We start from the raw sequence: 12,412 nt of genomic DNA, 5'->3' as shown, positions 1-12,412 counted from the left end.
TTTGGGTTGCATTGCAGGGGAGGGGGTGCTCAGAACCTGCATGCTGCAGCAAGGATCCACAAAGTAGATTAAAAGGCCCTGCACTACCTTCAGTCCACCAAGGAGCTGTTATTACTGTCGCTTACATCCTGCAGCAAGTGACACAGGCAAAGAAGAAGCGACTACCTCCCTTCCCCCTTGCCTGCTGCTGTGTGTCGTTTGTTCCCAAATGTGCAGTGCCCGTAGTTATTTTGGTAAATGAAAAATTAGTTAATTTTCTTATTTCCAAGGGATGGGAACTGTTGGGAGTTAATACTTCTTCCTGACAGCCTTAAACCACCCCCCACTCCCAATGAATAGGTTTGAATGCAACAGATCCACGTTAATGACTAATGAGAGGGAAGGAGAGCTGGGAGGTTAATGGTGGCCAGTTCTAGTGTTTTGGACCTAGAATCTCGGAAAAGCCAGGATAGAAAAGTGTCAACAGGATACTGCAGAACAGAGCGAATCCCACCACCCATCAGAAAAAGGCAGAACAAACCCAACTCGATGCCTTCAACATCGCAATTCTGCTAGGAAAATAGTGGTAACAACACACAGAACTAAAAATCCAAATTGTGACCGGAGGGTGTAAACACCCACATCTCCTTTGCCTTGGGGCCAAGCACGACTTAAGGAGAGTCATTTCAGTTTTCATGGCTGATGGGTTACTCTACGAAGTATACTCCCCACAATTGGATTCATTTGTAACAAATACCGTAAGATCATATGATGCTTCAGAACCACATGCCACATTTCATGGAGAGAGAAAGTTTCATGATTTCGTTACACATTACAATGCAGCTGCCAAACACTTTGCTCTCCCTCCCCCACCACTAATTCTGAATTTACTAATTTGTAATATCCACTTTTAATGTGTTTGTTTAAAAAAAAAAACAAAAAAAAAAACAGCCACCACCACCACCCCTCCCCAAGAAACAGAGCAATCAGACTGAAATTCTTTGAATACGTCAACTGGAATAACTAATTGAATCAAAAGCACACCCAAAAGCTTTGCCCAAATACTTTAAAAGGTCAAAACTCCATCTTTTTAAGAGGCCATGAATCCCATTGGCAAATGCAATTAAATTCTTGTTTCTCCCACCACCCTTGAAAACAGAATTAGTATTAATAATGCGCCCGCCCTCCCCGATGGTTTTGTAAATTGAAACCCCACTCAGTATGCAAACTGCCCAGGAGCACCCGAGCCCCTTTCTGAACACTTCCAATTTGAGATTTTAAGTTCTATTTGAATCCAACATTTAGTGTTTATCCCTCTGCGCAGTTTTAAGTTTGGGACTTGGTTTAAATCGATACAGAACGGTGCCCTGCCTGAGAGAGAGTGTGCACGCGAGAGCGAAGAAAGCTATAGGATGATACAAGGCTTTTTGTCCTTAAAAGGATTCTCCGAGGCGGGTACTCCAACCAGCAGTGGGTCATTCCTGGCATTTTGCTCACAGTAATTCATTAGTTCAGAAGATGCTTTGGAGACCTAAATGTTCAGAGAGAAAGAACAGGTTTAGTGAGAATGCCTTGGATATCCCCACAAATTCCCCTCATGGCCAGCACTCAACCCACGCGGCCTGCACCAGACCAGCTGCTTTTAAACGTTTTTGAGTTATACAGATGTGCAGCAAGTGTTCTAAGGAGGGGACAGAGACTGGAATTTTAGGGGTGGTGAAGTTACAAGTCCAATGTTTCACAATGGGAACTCTACAAAACTGATCACCAGAAATAAAAAGGGGAAATGAGCGTGGAAAGATATGCTTAAGACTCAGGTATAAAAATAAACTGAAGCGCAAGGGAAAACTCTCTCTTTACTAGAACGAGAGCGCTTTTAAAATTATATTCCCCCACCCCATAAGTAATTTCTGTCATCTTTCAGGACTTTAGGAGAGAATGCATGCCTGGAAGTGGTGATTCTCTGCTGCTAAAAATGGAGGTTTTGAAAACCACAGCACTGAAAGCATTAGAAGCTGTTACTTAGGGTCCTGCTTATTTTAGTTCAAAGATTTATTCTGAGAACTTGGAACCCAGAGTAACAACCCAACCAAGACACTAGATGGAAGGGGAGGCTAACTTGGATGCACCTTTTAGTAATTAGAAGCCTGGTACACATGGTTAGGTTAGGTTTAAGTCAGGGAGGTTTCGCTAGCTTTGGAGACTGTACTTAACGCTGTATCCTTTGCTACTGATTTAACAGCTGGTTGTACATAAGGGCTAACACACAACATACAGAATCCTCATATCACAGGGAGGTCTCTTCTGGTCCCAGATGTGAATTATTCATATTTAATAGTTTTATTCTAGGTTTCTATTTCAGCATCAGATCCTGCCACTGCAAACCCTACCTACAATCACAGACTTAAGAATGAAAAGACCTATTCAATTTAATTCCATCCCACACCCTTGGGTAGCACAGAATGGTCCTTTAATTTGCTTTCTAGTGCTTTGTCCACACCATGTACAATTGACCTAAGCAAAGGGGCTTCCACTATTGCCCTTGAGAGAAGATTTCAGTCAATTACTCCTACCAGTGAGATCTATTAAAGTAAATAATGAGGAGGAGGAGGAAGACAGCCTACACGATACCCTCACTCCAGGATGCAGTCAGGATGCAGTACAGCCTGCAGAAGGAGAGCTTACATTGGAAGATTCAGCAATTTGGTGCATTTCAGTTTCTGAACCTTCTAGCAACAACGCAGTATACAAAGAGCCAGAGGAAGGCTGGCCTGGTGCTGGAGGCACTGGGCTGGGATTCGGGAGATCTGGGTTCAGTTCCGGGCTCTGCCACAGACTCGGACTTTGGGCAACTCACTTAATCTGTGCCTCACTTCTCCCGCTATACTTTCTCCCACCCTCTGTCTTACTATAAGCTCTTGAGGGCAGGGACCATCACTGTTTATTTGCACAGCACCAGTACCCAGCCATGGCTGGAGTCTCGGAGACTAGTGCAATAATACAAAAAGCACTGAAACCCTAGGAGTCATGGCAGGTTTCTAACACCAACTGTCACTAGCCACCCTGACCAAATATGTGGAGGGGACAGTAACTCTCTCTCCTGCAATCAGTGACAAGGTCAAACCTCCAGCTGAAACCAACTACTCACACGTGAAGCTCTAAGGAACAGTAATGACTCCTAATTCCAGAGCAAAGGGAGGGGAGAGAGATTATCTTGACAGGAGTCTGACAGTAGGTGGCTTGAAAGTCCTGGCAGTGATCCTAAACCTTTCAGCTGATCTATAAACAGTTTAAGTGAACTGAATAAGGAGGAGGACGAGAGACAACGGGGATAATACTTAGTCCTGCCACGAGTACAGGGGACTGGACTAGATGATCTCTTGAGGTCCCTTCCAGTTCTATGATGCTGTGTGATATTCTGTACTAGAGGTGTGCAAACTATTGAGGCTGGATGCCTCAGTGAGTTATTCATGAACAGGAGAGACATGTGCAGTCGATCAACATTGTGATGCACTGGTGGAGCATAAAACTTGCAGTGTCAGGTCCAGCTGAAGTCATTCACTGCCCAATTCTCTGAGCCCAATTCTAATCCTCCATCCTGCCATTCTCCTCTCCTAACTTGTTCAACAAAACGTTGGCAGTGGAGCGTCAGAGGACTGGCATAGGATTTGCATTTATTTTCACAGCTGACGTTTTAGTAGTCACTCCTCTAGGAAGCCCACCTTTTTCTCCCATAATAGAAACAGGAGTTCACCCACGTTTATTTGCAATGCAGAGAGACATTTCACTCATTTTAGCTGTGAAACATCCAGAGAAGAAAGGAGGATGTAGAAGGAAAAAAAAAAAAAAAAAAAAAGACATGGGGGAGGCGTCTGACCCACTATCTCACAGGACCAGGAGATCGATTGCTTGGACAGGGCTTGGCTCGTGGCTTTAAAAACCAAACAAACCAAAGCTGACCTAGACAGCACATCTTCTCCATACATGCTACATAGTGGTGTGGTTGCAGTCCCGCCGTTGTTGTTCTTTCCCCCAGCAAAGGCTCTACAATAAGCACAAAGATAGGTAACTATACCCACACCCTTCTTGCTCTTCACCACACATGGTTTTGGATCTGAAAGTTAGAGATGCTTAGTAATACTTGGAGACTCAGCAATGCCTGTGCAAGGGAGACCTGTAATTTGTTGCGTCTTCCCCAAACTGGCCTCTCAGATCAGTGCATCACTGGAGTCTGGAAAGTGGTGCCCCTAAAAACAGCTACAAAACCTCAGGCTGGATTTAAAAAAGAAATTCCAAAGTAGTAGCAGCTCCCCCTGCCCATCAAAAGCTCAAGATGATGAATCTATCCCTGCAAGCGTTGCTGAAACTGGCCGTCAAAGAAAACATTCTTCAACCAGGAAGCATTTAAATCTTAAACCAGGAGGAATTAATGTATATTTAACCAATATTTTAGTTTTTGGATGGTGATGAAAGACACAGTAAAGGCTTTTTTTTGCTCTGCTTGCTGACAGGAAGTGATTTTTCATGAACACTTCTTTGCAGTTACCCAGCCACCCACCCACTTTCCCTCCACTCCCAGGGAGCTTCACTTCAAGCCACCAACAGCAGAAACATTACAACCTTCCTGCCCCTAAAAACCAGTGCATACAAAGCAAGTCTTTTTCCAGATTAGAGCAACACTGCTGGCCTTCTGGCCAAGTGCAGTTCTTCCAGGGCACAAGAGCCCAGGGTTCTAAGAATGACCTTGTGTGTCTTGTTCTTTGGGGTGGAAAGGTCAGGAGAGTCACAGGAGATGACTGAGTTTGTAGGCAACGAGAAGGAATGACTGCCCAGTGGGGCCAGTTAGTACAAGATGCTAATGCACAAACTAGCACCTGTACCCTTCAGCAGAAGCTGCCCACTGGAAATCACATGCTCAATGGAGATACTGCACCTCCTGGAGGGCTAACAGGAGCATGGATCCCAGAACAGAGTAAAATCCTTAAGGATCCACTCTCCAATTTTCAGGAGGCATGGTGGGTGTGAAAGAGGGCGCAAAGGATATATTCCCTGTGCCCAGAACAAACTCTTCAAGAATGCCATGATAAAATGCCTCAAATCAGAGCGTAACGTGCGTGTGTGTACAGAGATGTTGCATTTATTTTGTATTCTAAGACACAGCAATGACAGAGAAGCAGCAGTACACCAGAGACCCTTTGGCGGAGGTTGTGAACGGTGTTCAGGCAGGGTAGGGAGAAATAAAAGTTGAGATGGTTTGTGGGGTACTCATTTAGGAAGCAAAATTCACTTAACAGGTGCTGCAAAACCCAAGTCCACTAGAGAGGTTACAGCAGCATGTGCCTCTGCTACAGGGTACTTTTAGTGCAGAGTTGAGAGAACTGGTTCTGCCCACAGCATGACTGTAAAGGTGACTGAATGTTTTTCCAAACAAGCATTAACAGAGCAGTCTATAAAGCATACAGCACTTTATCCAGAGGGGCAATATGCAGCCGTTCCGAAACAGTGTCTGTCCACAGGAGTTAAAGGAAGCTTGACAGCAAAAGGCCATGATTCAATAGCAACATGGAGAGGGCCTAATTTATGTTTTCGTAGCCCATTCCGGCACAGGTGAACAAGCATTGTACATAGAGGCCCTCTCTTCCCCTCCTCATAACCACTGAGAGAAAGGTTACTCGTGCATGCTACTCCTGATCCCCTTCTCACCTTGATCCTCTCAATTCCAGCCTCGATACGGAGTTGCTCCACCAGCTTCCGGGCCTGTGCTATGTTGTTAGTCGTTGACATTGTCTGCCATCAGTTCTAGCCCCCAGCACTTGAGAACGCTACAACAAAGCAAAACGAGAGAGAGAAAAGTTGGATTTAAGAATCGAAAGGTTCACTCTGCGCTACATCCTCTTGGAAAGCTGGACAGGGAGAGTCCTAAAACAGCAGAATTTCACCTTCTTGTCCACTTCTTGTCTTCTTCACACTGACCCTAATGCAACACATAAGATGTCATTGTTCAGAACTGCAACAAGACACCCATGTAACCATTCTGGAAGAGATCCCATGTAATATGTTCTGATTTTTTCCCAAGTTCCCTTTATTCAATACCTTTTATTCAAAACGTAATTCCTGTGCTCCTATTTATATATTATAAGGGTCTTTTCAGCAAGGGAGAAGCTTACTAACTACAGAGGAAAGTGAAAAGACTATACAGAAAGTGCTGCCAGATGCACAAATTAAACAGACTGAAAAATTAACAGGAATATTTTTCTGTTATCTTAGGTGAAACATTTTTAGTTAGACGAGTCTCATTGTTTCCTGAGGTTCCCACTCTTCTTGTCTGTTTGTTGTATTTACCAGTTGTCTCATCACACACTGCCTCAGAGCTTCCAGTCTAAGTAACTGTTTCTCTGCTCGGTGTGTATGGTGCCTTGCACAGTGGGGCCCTGATCCATGATTAGGGCCCCTTGGCACTAGTACAATACAAAACAACATACATTACCACCACCACCTCACCCCCTGCAATTTTTAAATGGGTGTCTTTGAAAAGCAGAGTAAGATGCTCAAATGGCTCCATAAGGGAGAAGTCTCCAGTGGGATCTGAATTTAGATGGATAGTCAAGGAGCAGAGGAGACCCAAGGAGGTTCTTCCAGATTGCAGGAACAACAAAGGAAAAGGCTCTCACACCAGAAAGGAGGCCAGTGCTAGACAAGGAGCAGAGAAGTCAATCAGATGAGCTGATGCAAGGCAATTACAAGGATATTTAGAGCATGCGTCTCAGATGAGGTCTTGCAAAATAAGGACATGAGTGCACGTGAAAGCCATGGCAGCATGGTTCAGAGTCACAGACAGCAACATGAAGGGATTTTATTGTCTGTTTTCTGAAGTATGATCTGCTCAGCTGCCCTGGATGGAGGGTCCAGTGCAGAAGGGACTGAGACCTGGGTACCATCAATGCTGCAGAAAGTCAAATGCACTGGGGGACTCTTATGACATGGCGAGGCTCCACCACAGCTCATAGTGTTTAGCTGTGCAGTGCAGACACAAGCAAGGTTCCAACCATGCGACCGCCTTGGATTTTAAGAAGGCTGTAGCCTGGCTCAGAACAAACATGGTTCCAAGTTGCACAGCAAAGCAGAGGCAACAATTTAACACTGTCCAGGACTACTACATTTGTCCCGTGAATGAATTTGCAGAGCAGAGGCCAGTAAAATTCAGGGCAATCAAAGCAGAGTAACTGAATGCCATTTCTTAATGGCCAGAAAGTAACAAAAACAATGTTGGGTGCGATCTACTTATCGGCAGGTTTATTCAAATTAAAATAAACCTCTGCTACTGCCTTCCACGTCTGTTGCTGATGAGCAACTTGGCAGTCCCCTGGTGTACACTCATGGACGCAGCATGTGATATGCAGTAGTGTTAGCCTCTGCCACAGTTTCAGCCTGACCCATTTGGCAAATTCTGCTCCCTGATACCAGCCGCTGAAAGGTCCCACAGAGTGCTGCTACATTTGTATTATAGAGGGGTCATCCGAAAGAGCCTCCTGGGCATCTCCTGACCGTGACTTACCCATGACCTGAAGGAAACTGTAGAGAACTGAGACAAGAGGGAAGGATGGTGTCAACGCTACCTCCCCTCTTGCAACTCCCATGCCGATTGCCAAACCCCCGATAATTGCAACTGAACTTAAAATCAGACCAAACACCAGGCTGGAGATGAACCACACTCCCAGATCTCTAGTCAGCCACGTACGGGAATCCTGGTGTCCTAGCTTTAATCCACAATTTTTCCAACTCAGACAGCTTCAAAGCAGACACTAAAGTGCTCTTTTTAAGAGGGGAAAACAGGCATCTGTCCTGCTTAAAAATATCTCTCTCAGTCTAAATATAGACATTAAAAGGGTGTATTCTAGACCAGAATGGCATGCTCTGGGCATGTTTTGTTTGGCAGAATTGTGCAATCCTCATTGAACTTTTAGATCCATGACAAATTCTACTCATGAATTTCGTTTTGTAACATCGAACGCTGAAGAAAAACAAATGGTGTTTCAGCCAACATTACTAATTCTATTATTAGACTACTCCCTAACGCAGTAGGGAGGAATTTATTTGGAAGTTTCCTTCCCTATACACTGGAACATGTTATCATTATCAGGGCAAGGTACCAACCCTTAACATACGGTTACTGGAGGATCTGTAGTCAACAACATTTTAAAAGGGCAGGCAAAGCTTTTTTTTTTTTTTTTTTAAGCTGGTGGAGGCAAGTCGGCTCCTGGAGAATTTCTGGTTTCTCAAGAAAAGAAAAAGCCGCAGAGAAAATCCAGGTGGTTTACAACAGAAAGTAGGTCTTGCCCGAAACTGGTGGCTCCTGCAACTACTCAAATCCAAACTCAGAGAACTCTGCAGATCAGGGCATAATGGTATCTGGAATTAAAAAGGGATGGGATCCTACAAAAATCTTAATCAGCTGTCTCAGCACACTACCCTCACGAGACCCAAATGTCACAATCTTAAAACCTTTGCTTCCCCGCAGTACAATCTGCCTGCTTGAGATTGCCTCTAAGGGTGCTTGGCACAGCATTAACTTCTATGACTCAGCACTTTTCTAGACCCAGTCTGACTAGGGAGAGCGCGTGCGTAGGACGGCTCCAAGATTTGATCTTTTCCCATGATAAAGCAACCACGGTTCCACCCCCCGCTCACACATACAGAGTTTTGAAAATAGTTGCTTTAAAAAGTAGCGTTTCTAGATTGTACCAACATAAGCTGGTAGCTGCAAAGGGCAGCTTACCTTGAACAAAGTTTGCTATTGTCGTGTGAAGAGCTACACAAGAACTGCTAGTCTCCCTAACAAATACTGACAAATTCAGAAGAGGAATGCCAGTGGCCTGTGATGTGACCTTGTATCATTTATAGGAAGCAAAACTTATTTAGCACTGAGCTCTTATACGAAATTAAGCCAGAGTTAGGTATTAATTAGTAGACTGCCAACGTGTCTGTGGCATTAACAGTGCAAAAGGCAGGCTAGTTTTCTCCTGCCCCTTGCTGGTTTTAGTGCAGCCAACAGTGTGTCTGGATCAGTGATGTCTCATTTACATATCTAAAGAAAGTAAGTTATAGCCTGGTGAAATAGCCTATTAGGCAGCAGGACCATTATTAAAAAGGCAGCTACAGCGGAGTACTTCCTACAGCATATGCAATGGTATTAGGACCAGGGAAGAGAACTGGCAAGACCTTATTGCAAATAAAGTAGCCAAATAGTCATTGTTAAAATATTAATTGTTCATCCGGATAGGACTTATCACAGAGTTGGAGGGGGAAAATACAAGCAAACAGCACAAGTCACCTGCTTGTATCTTTACAGCTTTCTGTTTATGGAACGCCACCGGTGAATCAGCCAAAGCCTGTTTAATGAAATTATAGCAATACCCTGAGCAGTGCATTGTACTAAGAAGTGCAAGATCATGCACAAATTTGAGCTTATTTACATAACATTCAGCTTAGTTTCCAGATGAGGGACATAAATCTGACACAGCAAAGGACAGATGCACCGCACCGCAGAGTTATCTGCCTCTCATGCTAGCTTTACAATTCCTAAGCCAATAGTCTAAACCTTTTGCAAAGGGTAAGAGTCCTCACTCCTCCCTCGCCCTGGCTTAAGAGGGTCTATCTGCAGGTACACACTGTCCATCGACAGCAATAGTTTGCAACACAGAATTAATGAGTGTATGTCCTTCACTTTTAACCCATAAATGATGTTTCATTTAGTCACTCAGGAAGTGCAGAAGAAATCCCTCTAATGGTTAATTTGGGAAAAGCCCACAAATAACTCATTCTTTTGAAGGTAGGCAGATTTCCTTCCACTGCACTGTACTATTTTGTGACAAAAAACTCCCCCAACTGATGGGTATAGTAATAGGACATACCAAACAAACAACATTAAAGAGCAACGTACTCCACGTGCTACCAATTTCAAAGCAGACCATCACTAAGAGCCATTGCTGGTATGTTTATTAATTTTATTGCAACAAAAAGATGAGGTAGGCAAAACAGCCCTGCCCTAGAGTTTCCAATCTAAGTTTTAGATGGGACACCAAGCAGGGAGGAAGGAATACAATCATAAGGATATTCTGCTTAGATAAGTACATGAAGTACTGGCCCATACCAACATCTGCATTCTTCTGCGATTTAATGGTTTGAGAAAGTGCAGCCTAAAGGTTCCCTTAAAATAAAGAATGGAGAGCAATATAAACCCATCTTTGAAACTATTCAACACCAGAAGGCAGCAGGCTAGGCATGAACTATGTTACTGTAACACTGTTGAGAAACTGATGCTGAAGATCATATTTCCCTGGGAACGTTCTTCTGGTAAGTCCCAAATAGAGGAACAGTTGCTAAAGATGGAGAACACCCTAATGAATATGGTAAACCTTGCTTTGCTTATTCAAGCAATAAAGACACTGAAATAATAACTAGAAAAGGACATGAAAAAAAGACCTGAAGAGCTCTGTGTTGCTCGAAAGCTTGTCTCTCTCACCAACAGAAATTGGTTCAATAGAAGACGTTATTTCACCCACCTTGTCACTCTAGAATCCTGGGACCAACACGGCTACAACACTGCAAAAGAAAAATAAAGATCAAGCATCTTGAAGATCAATACAATGCATGCAACCAAAGGACCCTGTATATTTCTGCGCTGCGATGGCACCTTGCAGCGTTCTTACGGCTGGGCTGTGAAACGGTCCATGTTGCCTCGGTACACCCAGGAATGCAAGCTCAAACAGACTGGCGTTTGAACCAAGTTAACCCATGTTTAAATGACAAGCCTGGTTTACAGTTATCATGGTAGAAAGATCATTTTTGCAAGTCACTTTACACCACCTTTTTATTTTGCATCTTTTCTGCTTCACCTGTTTTTTCATAGTCTAACTGCATTCCTGTGAATGAAAGTAAATCCATATGCCTCTCTACGTGCAATGAAACCAGTTGCCTATTGTAATGGGATACAATTGCCATCTTAACTGGGATTATGCAGCTTCAGGGCTGAAAGGAGGATGCTGAGATATAATCTGCTCTGTTTTGGGGGGAGGGGGGTACAGTATCTTTGTATTGTGAAATGTATATGACAGAACTAAGACATGATTCCAACAGCAATAACCACGAATAGCAACATTTCAGTGCCCAAGAAACATAAGTCAGAGTAGAGACGATGCATTATATGCCACCAGTGATAAAATGTTTACAGATCAAACTACATTTCTATACAGCTTTTCAGCATAAAGGCTTCCAAAGTGCATAATAAAATAAACGCTTACCATGACTAGAGTACTTTGGAAACAAAAAGTGCTATGAAAATATCAACTAGGCCTCACAAGAGGACTGTCGACCAAGAGTCAAATTGGGGGGGGGGGGGGGGGAAGGAGTGGGACAACTTCTCTATCTAAAATAATTCCAGAATAGCTGAATGGTTCTGCTAAAATGATCAAGGTAGCACAGTTGATCGTTACTGTACATTTGTCATAATGAGGCTTCAGTGTTAACTGAGATTAATTGTCTTGCTTTATCATCTGCAGAGTCAAAATGACAAGTATTGCATGAGGTCACATTTGGAGAGTTTTCTTCACGGTCATAGAGGCTAGGAAGCTTTTTTAAATGAAAGCTTAAATTCTGCACAAACTAGCGGGGCCCAGAGAAGTGCTGGCAAAGCAACTACACCAGACCAGACCAATGTTGCTCAGGTCTTGGTCAAATAGATGATAGCCCCATGTTTCAGATGGGGAAACTGATGTACAGAAAAGGGACTTGTCCAAGGTCACACACAAAGTGACAGAGCATGGATTAGAAATCTGACGTTCCCTGGTTCCCAGTCCTGAGTACAGTTCACTGCCTTAATATATAGGGATTACAATCTACCACTGAAATTCTCTGCAATGGAACGTGGCAGTTGCTTGACAGTGCAGATCAATGATTCACAACTGTCTGGACAAGATGACAGTGAAATTTATATACAGCAAGGAAGTCCAGGCCTAATATGCAGTGGCACAGATTGTGAATTAGTGTAATAGATCTTGATGCTCTTTGTACTGACAAGGTGTGCAAGGCAAGCAGCGCTCCTAAGTCAAAATAATGGTCTCTTGAGAAAGCTAGCACTTGTCTAAGGAAGAAAACCTACCCACAAAATGCCAAGGACCAGTCTGATTACTTTAGTAGCTTCAAAGAGTATTCCAGGTACTTATGATTGTTATATTGTTTAAACAGACTGAGAAGCAGCCTGTCTTGTCAAATGATAGTAGTGAAGGAAATATGTCCACGCATAAGGGTATGGGAGCTTACAGTTGCATAGTAAAGGAGATAAAACCTTTGCCTTGTTACAGAGCAGTTCTTATAGTAGTTTGACACGTCATATGAAGCTATATCCGAAATGGAGGTGCTGTAAACATAAAAAACG

The 12,412-nt window shown here is 43.5% G+C and overlaps 1 protein-coding gene across 12 annotated transcripts in view; it reads right to left on the bottom strand.

The window, feature by feature from the left end:
- Positions 1 to 919: 919 nt before the first annotated feature.
- Positions 920 to 12,412, bottom strand: part of GNG7 (G protein subunit gamma 7) — a 123,889-nt gene continuing 112,396 nt past the window's right edge. For 5 of the 12 annotated variants that reach the window (XM_043535644.1, XM_043535643.1, XM_043535645.1 and 2 more), the window contains 3 exons: positions 10,542 to 10,581; positions 5,683 to 5,801; positions 920 to 1,510 (listed from right to left, as the gene is read on the bottom strand). In XM_043535644.1, coding sequence (XP_043391579.1) covers positions 1,385 to 1,510; positions 5,683 to 5,763 — 207 coding nt within the window. In that variant the 5' untranslated portion in view covers positions 5,764 to 5,801; positions 10,542 to 10,581 and the 3' untranslated portion in view covers positions 920 to 1,384. Of the gene's footprint in view, positions 1,511 to 5,682; positions 5,802 to 10,541; positions 10,582 to 12,412 lie in introns of those variants that run through there. The other 7 variants (XM_037885422.2, XM_043535649.1, XM_043535648.1 and 4 more) reach the window with 2 other exon arrangements.

This window comes from Chelonia mydas, chromosome 25 (assembly GCF_015237465.2).
Source record: "Chelonia mydas isolate rCheMyd1 chromosome 25, rCheMyd1.pri.v2, whole genome shotgun sequence".
Classification (NCBI taxonomy): Eukaryota; Metazoa; Chordata; order Testudines; family Cheloniidae; genus Chelonia; species Chelonia mydas.
This window is presented reverse-complemented; position numbering and strand designations above follow the sequence as displayed.